General features: G+C 44.6%; 1 protein-coding gene across 1 annotated transcript in view; it reads left to right on the plus strand.

Annotated features, from left to right (window-relative positions):
- The window catches only part of LOC119400861 (uncharacterized), a gene marked incomplete at its 5' end in the record, with an annotated part of 28,140 nt that overhangs the window by 13,328 nt on the left and 481 nt on the right, over positions 1-14,331 (plus strand). The window contains 2 exon segments of the mRNA XM_037667768.1: positions 1,392-1,465; positions 7,030-7,140. Of these exon segments, the coding sequence (XP_037523696.1) occupies positions 1,392-1,465; positions 7,030-7,140 (185 nt within the window).

A 14,331-nucleotide genomic window follows, 5' to 3' on the forward strand; every position in this document is an offset into this window, starting at 1 on the left:
CAGATCTATCATAATATAGATGGATGCTATGAGCGAGGTAGAGGCCCGGGCCAACGCCTTCTTGCATTAGCGTGCCTCGATGTGTGCGCCCTCTGACAAAACGCGCATCTAGGCACCCTATCTTGCATCGGCTAAGGCCGCCACCGCGCGGTATGTTAAGGCGTTGACAAAATTGCACTTTTACAATCGGAAACGCGCCGAATCGAACGGAGGTGTTGCATCGACGCATTGCACGGGATAATCGCGGAGGCCACGGTCGTGATGCGTTACTTCACTTTACGGCTCTCTGACGCCGACACCACCCCGCCAACCAAGAGCACTGTGAGATGAATGTGTGAGATCAACGCCTGCTGCATTGGTGAGATATAAAACACGCGTTTTTAAAGACTCCACAGCGTGTGGCTGTGGTTCAGTGCAAATGGGATGAAAGATGACCAGTAAGGGCGTAAGTAATGCGCACCTAAATATGGGACCTAGAAATGTTCCGACAATATAGAGAGCTTGAAATACATTGGACGGCCAGCTTCAGTAAAATTCAATTCAATTATTTTAATATTCACATAAGAATAGGTACATCAGTTTAGTTGTAAAGGCAGGGACCCATAACTCCGTTAGGAGCTGTGAAGGGTGCCCTTATGTCATACTATGTTATACAAACACTAGAGCACGAGAGAACACAGTGTAAGAGTGGGAATATCGAACATTCTCATCCGAAAAGGGACGCGAGTATAAATGAACGTAGGTTAGTATTCTTGCAGGTGAATAACTGTGTTTTTCTTAGGCCTGTGGGTAGTTTGTTCCAGAGCTGTGATGCGTTATGCATAAGTGCAAGTTACGCATACCATAAGTAGTGAGAGACTTCATCTTGCACGCGAATTGTGCATGAGATGCGAATTATGCATTTTCCGAGCTTGGTAATCAGCATTTAGGCGTTCGTCTTTTGCTAAAGCAGACAGAAGCTCAAGCCATAATTGAGAGATTTTGCATCACAGGCATCTTGTACATGCACTGCTTCTTGCGGAGCAATGGCTTACAATACACTAGCGGCTACATCGTGTGAAGGATCGTAGGACTGCAGCTGAATACACTTCTATACCGGTCGACGATGGTTTTGGCGCTAAATAATACGTAACGAGTGAAGAACATCAGGGAGGCATTGAAGAATACATTTGCTTGCTACTGCGATAAGTGTCCCGCGTTCGCATTGATGATCGCGGCACAGTCAGTAGATTACGCTGATTCAGGCAATCACGTTTAATCCTGAAGTCGCTGAAAATTTAGCGCTGATATGTCTACAAAAGAAAACTCCAATAATTCATTTTTACAGAGCCATGTAATATAATTTTTATTCAAGAGATTTTTTTCGCTATTTGTGCATTCCCATTTTTCAGAACAAGGGAAGTTGAAGTTACAGTGGAGAACACGGAAGGTAAAACCAAGGTATACCTCAAGCCTGCGCCGCGTCGTACGTATTTTCCATTATTTACATTGTGCACGCATTGTTATGTAATGAATGCGTGAATTATATAATTCATCAAACAATGAGCGCGCTGCAGTTTCAGTTCACCCAGGCAATATCGAAGCGAAGTATGTCTCTTGAATATGCTTTGAGCAGCCATCTACCATTTGCAAATGTATGTTCACAGCTCGAAATGTGAGAGTGAATGTTCGGCATGTGACATCCCGCATGCCTGTTAACTATATTTACACTTCCTCTCAAGCAACTTTATCAATTTTAATTCCGCACATAGACAAGACAGGCGGGGGAGACCCATGGCGAAAATCGCGTTCGCGGGCTTTATAGGACGGCGTGAAATTTCAGCCATGCTTGAGCCTAAAAATAAGCTGTGCACCGTATCCAAATCACAGACGCAGCTGAACAACATGAAATGTATCCTGTAAAGATGTGCCTAGAATAACATCCGAATCCATCTCTCCAGAAGTGAGTATACAATAGTTCCCTTAGTAATAAGCATCATTCTGTTCCTCGAATGCACGATAATGGCCACTGTCACGTGCTTGTCTTTGCCTCTGCTGGTTGATAGTTCTGACCCATTCGAACTTTAGCGCAGGTCGACGTCCGCACGACCACATTATTTTTTTTTGCACTAGTCAATGTCTCACTGTAGTGCCTACTTCGCCTGAAGCCTGATATACGCAGCGTTCATTAGCTTTACATGTTTAGCCTTTACTTGTCACTTGCAAATCTTATATTTCACCATTACAAAAAATCTCACACAAAGAGAAGGAGTATTCACCTTCTCTACTTGCGTTCCGTATCACCCCTACTCACGTTCATACAATTCAGATAGTAGGCACAATATGATGCATTAGGATTTACCCGAGAGAGGAGGCCCGCACATGCAGCCTGTTTTGCCTACAATAAAACTTAGCACAACGCATGCAATATAGATTACATGGGGAGAGTATGATTAACAATCAAGATGACAGAGTGAATGTGTTAACGGAGTGCTCCTGCGAACGGTAAGGTTCAATTATAAACTACCTTGACGTGAATGAAATTAGTGCTGAACTCGAGAGTGTACTTGCAAACATAAGTATCGGTGATGTTTTAGCGAGGCTATACAATACACGTTCCAAAAAAAGCTGGCGAAAAAAAACGGTATAAAAACCATACTGATCAAAGACAGAAGATATGTTATATTTGTGTATCTCACAACAATGAACGTACGATACCTTTAAAGTTGAAATGTTCTAGCGAGTTGGAAAGAAAACAAATTATTTTTTTAAAAAGGGACACCAAAGACATTTGAAGAACTACTGACAGATCGAGCTGCATGTCCCATTATAAAAAAACATGAAAAGCTAATTTCTGATAGGATAAAAGACACACTTGCATCAATCTTGATAGTAAGTTTTCTTATGAGAAGGATACATCACTATAACTGACCACGGTCTCATGAATCGACTAACTGAGGAGCATGTCTAATACGAAAATACATTATGTGCATCCATTGGTCATAGAGAGGCAATCGACCAGGTAGGAATACCAGCAGTTTAACAGGGAACGAGTACCTGAAACAAACGTGAATAACCAGCCAACACAGAGAGATGTCTGAGCATACTACGCTCTTTCTAACGAAAAGCAGGCAAACCTTCATCGTAAAAAGAATGCCTTAAGAAAGATATACTATGAATTTTGGTTCGCGCCATGTCTAGAACAAATCAATTAAACAGCTAGATTTCCAATAAATATGGATAAAGAACAAGGTGTAATATCTTGGAAGCTTAGGGTTTCTTAGAATAACAGAGAGCTGAGCTAGTTGGTACGTATTCATTCTAAAAAGAGACAGGGCGTGCAAACACGGACACGAGAAAGAGGTCAGGACACCACAAACGCAGACTACGGCGTTAATGTTGTTTTCACGGCTGCCAATAAGCTACCTAAGATTTGTGCCGCTGTGCAGAGGAAGAATGTGCGAGTAAAAGACAAGAAGCAGACCGATATTTGTTTCGTAAAACACACCAACAAATTCACTGATTGCCGTACGAGTGTGGTGTATAAGGTCCCTTTCAGCTGCGGCCGCTTCTACGTAGGACATACGGGCCGATGCATTAACCAAAGATTGTTGGAACATAAGAGATCGCTAACAGGAGGCTCACCTTCTAATCTATCTTTACATTGTCGAGATTGTAAGTACACGCCAAAATTCGATGAATGCGCAGTGTTGTACCGCCATAGAAATGAAGAAACGCGCCTGATGATTGAAGCATGGCATATCGAGAATAGTGGTAGCGCATGCGGGAGTCAACCGTCGACTAACTTGCATAAAGGTGAAATCAACTGCCTTAACAGTTATCTTCCACGTAGACCGCCACACGTGCCGGATTGATAGGTTCGCCTGTTGCATGGGCATCCGCAGATAAGTTTTCGTGCCTTCTTTCTTTTCAGCCGGTGTGCGCCTCTTCAGTTGTTAGTAGGCGTTTGTGGTGTCCTGACCTCTTTCTTGTGTCCGTGTTTGCACGCCCTGTCTCTTTTTAGAATGATTAGGGTTTCTTTTCATCATCGGTCTCTCATGCAATGGTGGCGAAGAACTGCAAAAATGGTTGAGTACTCACTCAGAGAAAGCGGCAATGTAGGCCAGAATTACTTGTTGCTGGGCTAGTTGGTTCATACTGTGTACTGACCACACAACTATGGTAACACAGCGCAAACAATTCAAGCTTGTTCCTTTCCTCTCATGTTTTCACTGTTTTTCGCGAAGTTTCCTTTGTTTTATGGCCAGCACCAGGTAATGCAGGGTTGAAGTTGAGCCACCGGAAGACAAAGCTAATGTTAGGTTGTCTGGCGAGAGAATGAGTGTTCACGATAAGACAGTCGGGCTTTAAATCTGTGTAATAGTGCGTGTATCTCGGTCAATTATAACATGGTAGCCTAGTCATGTAAAGGAAATTAATTGGACACCCAATCCGCCAGGCTAAAGGAAATACTCACTGATACTTGTCGTGCGCACCATTTGCCATACACTGTAGCTCTTTATCCAAGATAGCATTGGACGGTTTGCCGATGCGGGCGTTTGGTTCGCGCGTCATTTTCTCGGCTTCAATATTGCACTAGTGCAATCATATTTGTGTTTATGCAACATACAAGCACCAGCACCAGCGGTCAACAGTCATCGCCTTGCATGAAAAAAAAATTGGTCATCGCATGGACGTATAGGCGGTTTTTTCAGCTCTTTACAAGCTCTCCCAACATGCCAGGATGAAGTACTCTAGTAACTAGCCTGCATGATTTTGCAATGTCACACAAGAAAACCCAGTTCTTCAGATGTAACATGAACGTAACGTACAGGATTTCGTTATCATGAGGTGATTGTCCCACCGAGTACACTGTCTTAATGAGCGCCTGTTTCAAAATGCAAGCAATGCACGCAACGCCAACGAAGGATGCCTCGCACAACATGTGAGCAGGTGAGGCTACCATGCGCAGTTTGAAAGCACATTTGTGATCAGCAGCACGAACTACAGGCTTCTGTGTCACTGCCGTCTTGCTTCGGTTCTCGCCTTATAAAGTTTTTTGCTATGCTTCTGTGGGACAGTCCTACGTTCAGGCGTCAACAATTTACTAGACACTGTACTGTTGTTCATGGTATATATTTAACTATATTATCATTATGTGTTCAAGTGCTTTAGGTTTTTCAACGGTTTCCTATTTCCCTTTTGTAGAAAATATTCCCACTGCCTAGACCATATTTTTTTGCAGTGACCTTGATATCGCCTTCAGTTATAACTGAACTTTCAGCGGTGTACAAGTAGGGCGCCTGAAAGGGGTGGGTGTATGGAGGGAACGCTGTTCTTCGGTGTTTTTTCTCGATTTGTCCTCTCCGCTCTACGAAAGATAATGTGCGATGAGCGCGAATTATTGTTGTCGAGGACTCATTGTCCTGATTCTGGTGACATAAGGTGACTCTGCGTATTTAGATGTGAAGCATTTCTTGGCGAATTAAATGTGTTTTACCGTTCCTATCTATCTATCTATCTATCTATCTATCTATCTATCTATCTATCTATCTATCTATCTATCTATCTATCTATCTATCTATCTACTATTATCTATCTATCCATTATCATATATATATATATTATATATATATATATATATATTTGGCCACTCAGCCAGCGAGCCGCCTACGTCTGAACAATCTCGTGGTCGTCTCCTTAACTTGATACACAACGCATCCGTGGCATGCGGGTATACAGGGTACCCCAGCTATCTTTAGCGACAATTTAAAAATATGTTGACGCCCTCCATGACGACGCAACCAAATGCATGCAGCTTACAATTACATGAATATATGGCACTATTTTTGTTTTCCGCTGAATTTTTAATTGCGCATGTTTACTTAACTCACTTTTGAAGCAACGAAGCTAGCCAAAAATTTTATGGAGGAAAATTATAGATCGGTTTGCAAAACGGCTGATTAGAGTTTGTAACTCGATATCTCTTAAATATTCTTTTTCTGGTTACTACAGATACCCGCGAAATACAAAAAATTACTACTTCAAAAGCCTGCTTGCGCGCCAAAGCGCGCCGTGATTGCAGTGATCCCTTACGTTCCGCATACAAACGATATGCTTCCTTCGCGAGGGTTAATGACAACGATAAGGAAACGCAGCGGTTATGGCTTGTGTTGCCGCTAGCCAAACATGCATCATCGCAGAGCCACCACCATCGTCGCTGTCCTGTCGAGAGAGCACACCCAGCGAAGTGCTATAGTTGTTTGCACGCGGAACGGTAGGTACATAGGCGCGCAAGCGGGCTTGTCACGTTGTATTTTTTTTATTTCGCGGTCATCTGCAGTAAGCATAAAACGAATAATGCGTACCAGATAAAGCTAGAAACTCTCTAATCGTACGTTTCAAGCCGGTATATGTATTTCTCATTGGGATGTTTATCCAGCTTCGTTGGTTTAAAAGTTACGTAATTGAAAATGCTAAATAAGGCAATTTGGAAGAAAAGGAAAAATAGTGTCACTTATTCTATGCAGTTGTCGTCAACATGCATTTGGCCGCATCGTCGTAGATTGCGTCGGCACGTTTTTAAACTCTGGTTTAAGATAGCTTGGGCATCCTGCTTAAATTGCAGTGAACGTATTTGTTTCTTTGTATCCCCTGCTCTCCTTTCCTTTTGTTTCATGGCGTTACTTCCCTTTGCCTGGGAAGCTGCGCATGTTCACTTGATAGCAACCCATATAACTGCAATATTTCAATGGCAATGGATTCTACTATGTTTGCGTTCTCTGTCCACGTTCTTCGTATTTATTGTTATCCAAAATCTGTTCGGTGAAGAGCTTACTCTGCGCAGTATAATGGTTTGTGAAACCTTATAAGCTGAACTTGCTATGCAATGCGGGCTGCACATCTGTTCGTAGGCTGTATGAATCCCGTATCGTTATTCACACGATATCATGTGTATCGCGTGTTTAGAATGCCAGCGGCCATAGATTTTTTTTTAAAATTGAGGTGTGTTAGCTGCCAGCAAATGAATTTTTTGTGGGAATTTTCCAGCGAACGGTATATCAGAGGCCGACAAATCACTTTTTGGTCTATTCAATGAATACGACGTTGTTGTGGCCGAAACAACTTGCGTGACTCTTGCGTTTGGTGCAAGTGTTGATGGTGAGTACTGTCATAGTGTTGTAACGGTACTTCGGCAGATACATTTGCCTTAATGTTTCATGGCCCTTGTACCGAGTGTCATCAGAGCGTTTAAGATAAATGAATGCCATACTCTCCGTACACAGAATGTATTGTAGCATGCATTATTTGGTCTCCTATTCTACACCATTAAGAAGTCATGGCGTAATGAAAACAACGAAAAAATAACCGCAATTTCTGGGTTTTAAGTGTCAAAACCACGATATCATTATGAAGCGCGCACCAGTGGACGATACGAAATTAATTGCGCAACCTGATGTTATTAAGCACACATTTAGACCTATGTGCACTGATGTCCCGCCATTTCGCCCACATAGTAGTGCGGCCGTTAAAGCCGGGACTCTAAACGCGCACCCTCAAGTTAAGCGATAAATAAGGTGGATGCCGAGCCCCACTCTTGTAACGAAAACGTTACTGCCCGGCAACAGTATCCGGAAACGTACGTGGCCTGTCGATGCATGCAATGGTAGCTGCTTTATGAAGCAATACGTACGACGCATATCTCTGTTATAAAAGACCGGCAGGAAGAGGGTAGAGTCGAGCGCAATTTGAAGGTTACCGCGCGAGCACCGACCAAGCACTACACAGCACCACGACCACGCCACGACCCAGAATTCTTTTTCGAGGAGATGGAGGTATCGGGAGAGCTTCACTCACTCTTTCTGCTGTTCAATAAGCTGCGATCACTCCCGTCTAACGAAGGCACAATTTCATTTCTTTTTTTTGATGACAGCGTGATATATTTTGTTCAACTTAGCAGGCTGTTTAAACGAAGCAGTGCCAAGCATGAGCTTTACCAGATGTTACTCTGCAATTTTATGTTCCGCGGAGATTAGTGGCAACGAAGAATACACTTGATCGCAACGAATGGAAAGCCTAAAATAGAGAAAAAGGATGCAGAGTTTGTCATAGGGGCGACTGTTGTAGCATCCCCGGGAGCCTAGCCTGCCGCTAGGCTCCCGGGGATGCTAGGCCGGTCGACGCTCGCGCGATAACCTTCATATCGCGCTCGACTGTACATGAATGAAATACGGGCTCTTTTGCCATCATATTCGCTTTTGCATCGTGCGCTAATTATGTGAAATATAGGATAAAAAGAAAACTAAATATTTCAAGGCCACCTATGGCGTGACAGCGCTTGCGGAAGGTCACGGACAAGTTTCGATATGCTGTAGTTGCCAAAGCGGCTGCCAGAACTAGACACACACTCACCTGTCGGCACAGTCAGTGCGGGTACTTTTGAATTTCCTTAGCATACAATGAAATTCCTTGCGGTGCTAACCTTTTGGAGAATGTACTGAATTAGTGTACATCTTGTACCAGCGGCCATCCTACCCCAACTCGACCACCTGTTGCCTATCGTCACATGTCACTGACCACCTGTTGCCTATCGAACGCATTACGCGACCCACTTTTGTACATTTCCACATCTTAATGTTAACAAGGATATCACATGCACCCCTGTTTGTTTTCTTTCCTGCTCTGATCTCTTACTATCTGATAATGTTACGCCAATCACATTCCACTGCATCGCATCTTGCATGATACCCAATTTTTTTCCGTCTTGATTCCTTATCCTCCTAGTTGACGCTGCTTATGTTAGTACGGCTAGAATGGGAAGGATATACACTTTCCGTTTAGCGACGTTTCTTGGTAGACGGTTATAATTTGCGAATGTTCGGCAGACGTTTCGGCACGTTCTTATCTCTGGTGAGTTCCATGCGTGTTAAATGGCTTCCATCTTAGTGATTGATGTTTGGTGATTTGTTTCCATGATTATTTAAAAGCACGATCAAATCTTCGTATCTCATCGTCCTTGTTCTGCGCTAAAAAATGTAACAGGGAGACGACACAGGAACACAGACGTGCGTCCCCCTGTTACATTTTTTAGCGCAGAACAAGAACGATGCAGTAGCAACTAGCCCCCATTGAATCCTTATTCCTATCTCAACTTGCTAACGCATTCCCCTTTGACCTTGCTGTTTCTTCCTATTCCGGTAGTTGTTGTAAGCTTGCAGTAAACAGCATTGCAAGGATTGTATCTCCTTGCCGCAGTCCTTCATCAGTAGGAATTTTCCTGGCTTGCTCAAGGAGAGGCATAATAGCTGTAGATTCTTTGTAAATGATTCCCTGTGTTCTTCACATCTGTCTCAACTAATCGTTGAGTACGCAATTACTCGAAAAGTGCTGATACTCCTAGCAACTCGAACGCCGTTTGGTTGTCTGTAGAACTCGCACAAAGGGTTTTGTCATGCGTATCAGAATCCTGAAACACCTGGCTGAGACATAGCTGTGATCCGTTGTAAAGTATTCCTACAGGAAGTCAGCTGCCTATCTGGGTTTCCTATTGTTAGTTGTTTCTTGTAGTTTGTTCGCAATTGACTTTATAAATATTTTGCATATTCTTCAAAGTAAGCTGGTTGGACTATATTTATTTAGGCATTTTATATCTCTTTTTGTGTGTTTTATAATCTTTCAGCTTTTTTTCAGTCTGAGTGGTGTATACGGGCTCCTAAAACAGTATGAGCAGATGCATCTCAATTTTCTCGCATATCAAGATTTTTATAACTTTTCTCAACTACGCCATTACCTTCTCCAGTCGCGTTTCCACAGAGAATGCCTTGTATGTCATGTATAATTTTATTACAAAGCGCTCAGACATTACATAACGCTCAGTCATATTTAAGCATCATCAGCAGCAAAAGCATCAACACAGTAAACTGCTGCGTACGTGCGCGTATTGCCTTACCGACACGTAGTGGGCCCTTCGCTGACTCGCCAAATTAATGAATAATTATGGCGTAGTGGACACTTAACAACTGTGCTTGCAGCAGGCAGACAAGGATAGTTTGAAACGGCTAATGTTACGCGCACAGACGTTCGTTCTCTTACGGCACGGTTGAGGCATGAACCGTGTACGAAGCCAGGCTAGCAATGGAGAAGGCGATGCGCACGGGGCCGATGAGGCCTTCGCGTTCTACTCTTGACAGCGAAGCTCTAGCGTCATCGAAGTTTTTAACACGAAAGTGTTTTATGCCGGGGTCCACCAAGTACTTCCGTTAGCAGATATGACGTTCATAAAATGGACATCAACGGGTGAGAAAGAAAGAAACCAAGAAAAAGATCCGCCGCTGGCAATCGAACCCACGACGTTGCGGGCGCGATGGTAAGCGCCCGATGCTAAACCAACTGAACTACCCGGCAGATGCTGGACACAGTATGAACGCGCCTTTATCTTTAACACATTCTCTCTCGCAAGGTGCTAACCGTAACGGTGTAGGTAGGCGGGGAGGAGCGGGGCGGTGCCGCCGTCTGTGAGAGGTGAAACGAAGTAATGCGTCACGATCGACACTTACTAGAGCTTACTCCAAGATTGCTTGCGATATCGGAGGTCATGGTTAAAGCATCTCGATACGAGCGAGGGACACTGCATGGCCGCGCTGCCGTCGCCGAGGCACCCTAGACGCAGTTACGTTCTTTGCGTTTCGCTTCGTGTCAGCGTGCGCCGGCTCATCGGAGAAGTGCAGCTTCCACATGCACCAGCGGGATTTCTCCGCCACCGACTACATCGACTGCGAGAGCAGCGACTAACAAAACTGCTGCAATATGCGTTGCAGAAAGGACATGATTTCGACAGGCGAATGTCGTGCCTTGGTGGAGCGAGACAGAGGCCAGCGGGACGCATGCGCTTGCGGCTCAAGCTAAGAACCTCTGTAAACTAGGCTTCAACATGGGTGCATCCACGCCCATCGGTGCTATAGCTGCCAAACACGAAGAGATATTGTACAAGCTCTCATATATCACTACGCGATAAGCACTACTTCTTTGTAGACACGTTTCACTTTCGTGTTATACCGCTTCCTATTACGGAGGAATCAGCCGTGTTTTTTTCGTATAATAGATGTTTTTAGCTGAGCGTCGCTTACGCTGAGCTAAGTGCGCCCCGAGACAATGCAGGGAACTGCATAAATTTCGCGTTTTAAATGCGAATGCGTTTCTTAGTCGGGGCATGTCAGGCGTCTGTCGGTGTCCGCGCGCCGGCAGGTGTTATCTCTCCGCTCTCACTCCCTCTCCCATAGCAACAGCTGCGGGCGCGCGCGCTTATCCTCGCCCCTAGCAACCGGAGGAGGTGCCGCGGGCGGAGTAGCGGAGAATGAGTGGAGAGGAGGAGCGCGCTCTGGCGTGTGAGGGCGGTTGCATCGCGGGAGCTCGGCGGAGCTCCCGCGTGTGTGGTGAGAGTGTGTAGGAGAGGGTAGGTGCAGTGCTTCGCCGCTCCTTCTCTCGCCGTTCGCTCTCTCTCCTCCCTGCGCCCCACTCTCCCGTCCGCTTGCTCGCACGTATATATAAATGGAGTGAAGCGATTACTACGCCGTGTAATCTCGGCGCAAGAAATGCATTCGCAGTTCCTCACGATTCCCTTCGGGGAGGTGGAGGCATTTTTTGACAAGCACGTCTTGCCAAGATGCGGTCAGCTTGGCTGCAAAACTACGGATAAAAGGAGTGGACGCAACTACACGCTCTGCTCAGTTGACTTCATAAGTGGAGCGAGAGATGCGTGCTACGTTGTGCTGCTCGCACTATCGTTCTGCGCACGCGCAATACAGTTCCTTCTACGCGTTTGCGTGTAAGTCGCCTCACGCCCACTACAGTTCCTTCTACGCGTTTGTGCATAAATCGCTCACATATGTGGCGTTTTTTTCTAACAGAGCCAAATGCGCTTTAAGTGAAACTGAGAAAAACGCACATTTTTGCTACTGCCAATATGGTCGGGCCTGCTCCAACAGTCTTTTGCCAGCGTGTTCCTGTCCCCTAATTAATTCAAATCTCTCTTGCGGCTAAAATCTACGTAAGACACTATCATCGGCATTCAGAAGTAAAGTTTGTATTTGGCTCTTATAGATTGGAACATTTCATTTGGGCTTGAATTACCTCATAAAAGATGTATAAAAAGATTCAAAGATTCGAATGTACGGTATAGCAATATTTTGCGATAAAATTAACATCATTCTTGCGCTTCTGTCAGTGCCGTCCTCCGTCACATGCGCGTAATGGCGACGACTAGACTTGGCGACGACTATACTTCGAACCTTCAGCACTAACCGAAGCCCGCACTGACGCCTGTGGTTACGGAATGGGCGTTGTGTTTTCCCAGCGACAACGCGGGCAGAATCGCGAGATAGCTTATGCCAGCAGGCTGCTGTCCATCTCGGAGCGTAATTATTCAATCACCGAGTGTCAATGCCTTTCTCTGGTTTGGGCAGTTGCGAAATCCACCCTTATTTATAAGGCCGACCATATGCGTCGCTGACCGATCTCCATGCTCTTTGTTTACTAGCCTGTTCAAAATACGCCACAGGTCGTCTCGCTCACTAGGTACTCCGCTTGCAAGTTACACGGTAGTGTACAAGACTTGAAGACTGCACAAAGATGTGTGTTGCTTATCACGCTACCCTAAGGACGAGTGGGGCTATGCGAGCACTGAATCCATCAACTGCATATTTTTCCTCTCCCAGCTGCTTTGCCTCAGCGACGAGCAAAGTCGGGATCCCCATACAAGTAGACTATCGTTTGCTTTGCCCCGACGCCATCACGTGATTGCTGAGAGAGTGTGAGGGGGAGAGGCCACAGCGTCTTACCCAGCCCCTTACACAGGCCCGAACGCGCTAGCACGTGCCAGCACACGTGGTTTTGTCTGCGTTACGCCAAGGTTGGACACCATATGGCAGCCCGGGCCCCTAAAGCGCTCTGCACATATCATCATCAAGGCGGTCGAAGAACAAGACCAAGAAGACTTGCCCTTGGCGTGAGCGCGCGCTCTGCAAGCATCATCATCAAGGCGGTTGAAGAACAAGACGAAGAACACTTCTCTTTTGATACCGTGTGTAGCTACCTTCACGAAACAAAACGAATACGGCTTTAAATTTCCGCTTGTATAATTATTACTAAACAAAAAAAATGTTTTGATATCGTTTTCATTATTATTGTGCTTCTTCCTATTATTATTTTTATTCTAATTTCTATTCGGGACATTGATTAAAGTGTCTGATCTGTATGTTTAAAAAACTGTTACTGCACTCTTTCATTGATGCGTATATTTTTTGTATATTCACTGCTATTATTTATTTATTTATTCTTTTTATTGGCATCAGCATTCAATACTCAAAATACTTTAACATTTTTTTTTTCGTAAGACGACTTCTTTGCCAATCCCCCTGAGTGGGTATGAGCCATGCAGTAGAGGATACTACTATTACGACTACTACTTGGCGTGAGCGAGCGCTCAGTATGTTACAGATGGCTATCGTATGTTTTAGAAAGCGGATGGTCACCAATGGAACTACGGACAAAGCCCAGCGCAAGAGCTGCTTCGTATCTAAACACACACACAGAAAGGGCGTTCTCAATACAGTCGTTCAGAAATGCCGGTCGATCGCAAGAAGCGCAGTAGCGCTGGCAGCGAATTGTTCTGCACTTTGTGTCCTTAGCGTAAAATTCTTTCCTTCGACAAAGGTCGGTCATCAAACTTGTTGAGGGCATTGTGAAATAGCACTGTCGGTCAGAATACTGATTAAAAAATACATCAGCAGTCCAAAAGCAAACAACAATCACAGCATATTTTCGTATGAGCATTGAGTGACAAACCAGTGTTGTAAATCAAAGTACGAACACGTAGTAAGTGCAGGGCAAATTTAAAGCAATTCAACACTGAAGAGGCCATGAAAGAGAAACACGATAGAATAAGGCAAAAAGGGTGTAGAAGCAAATATCATGGGCAAATGTTACGCATACGGTAAGGTACTAAGGGAACAATAAACAACATTCAATCAGTGACTGAGGTCCCCATACAGACAAGGGACCAGACGCTTGAAGTGATATGCGAAAGAAAATCATTGGAAACATACGTATACAAAAATGTGTGAAAAAACAATAGGGGTAGGGGAGCGTAAGCGCACCAGCATATTTACTTTTCTACACGGAAAGAAAGGTAACGCTTCCGATGCTTTTGTTGATTTCCGAGTGAAGACTGTTGAGCTTGTTAATACGGTAGGATTCCAGACCTTCTCGATCATGATGAGTTTTAAATTCAGACTGTAGAACTGTGGACTTAATTTTTGAGAGTGTGCCTTGTCATCTGGACGATCAATTCAGGAT

This window comes from Rhipicephalus sanguineus, chromosome 7, assembly GCF_013339695.2.
Source record: "Rhipicephalus sanguineus isolate Rsan-2018 chromosome 7, BIME_Rsan_1.4, whole genome shotgun sequence".
NCBI lineage: Eukaryota > Metazoa > Arthropoda > Arachnida > Ixodida > Ixodidae > Rhipicephalus > Rhipicephalus sanguineus.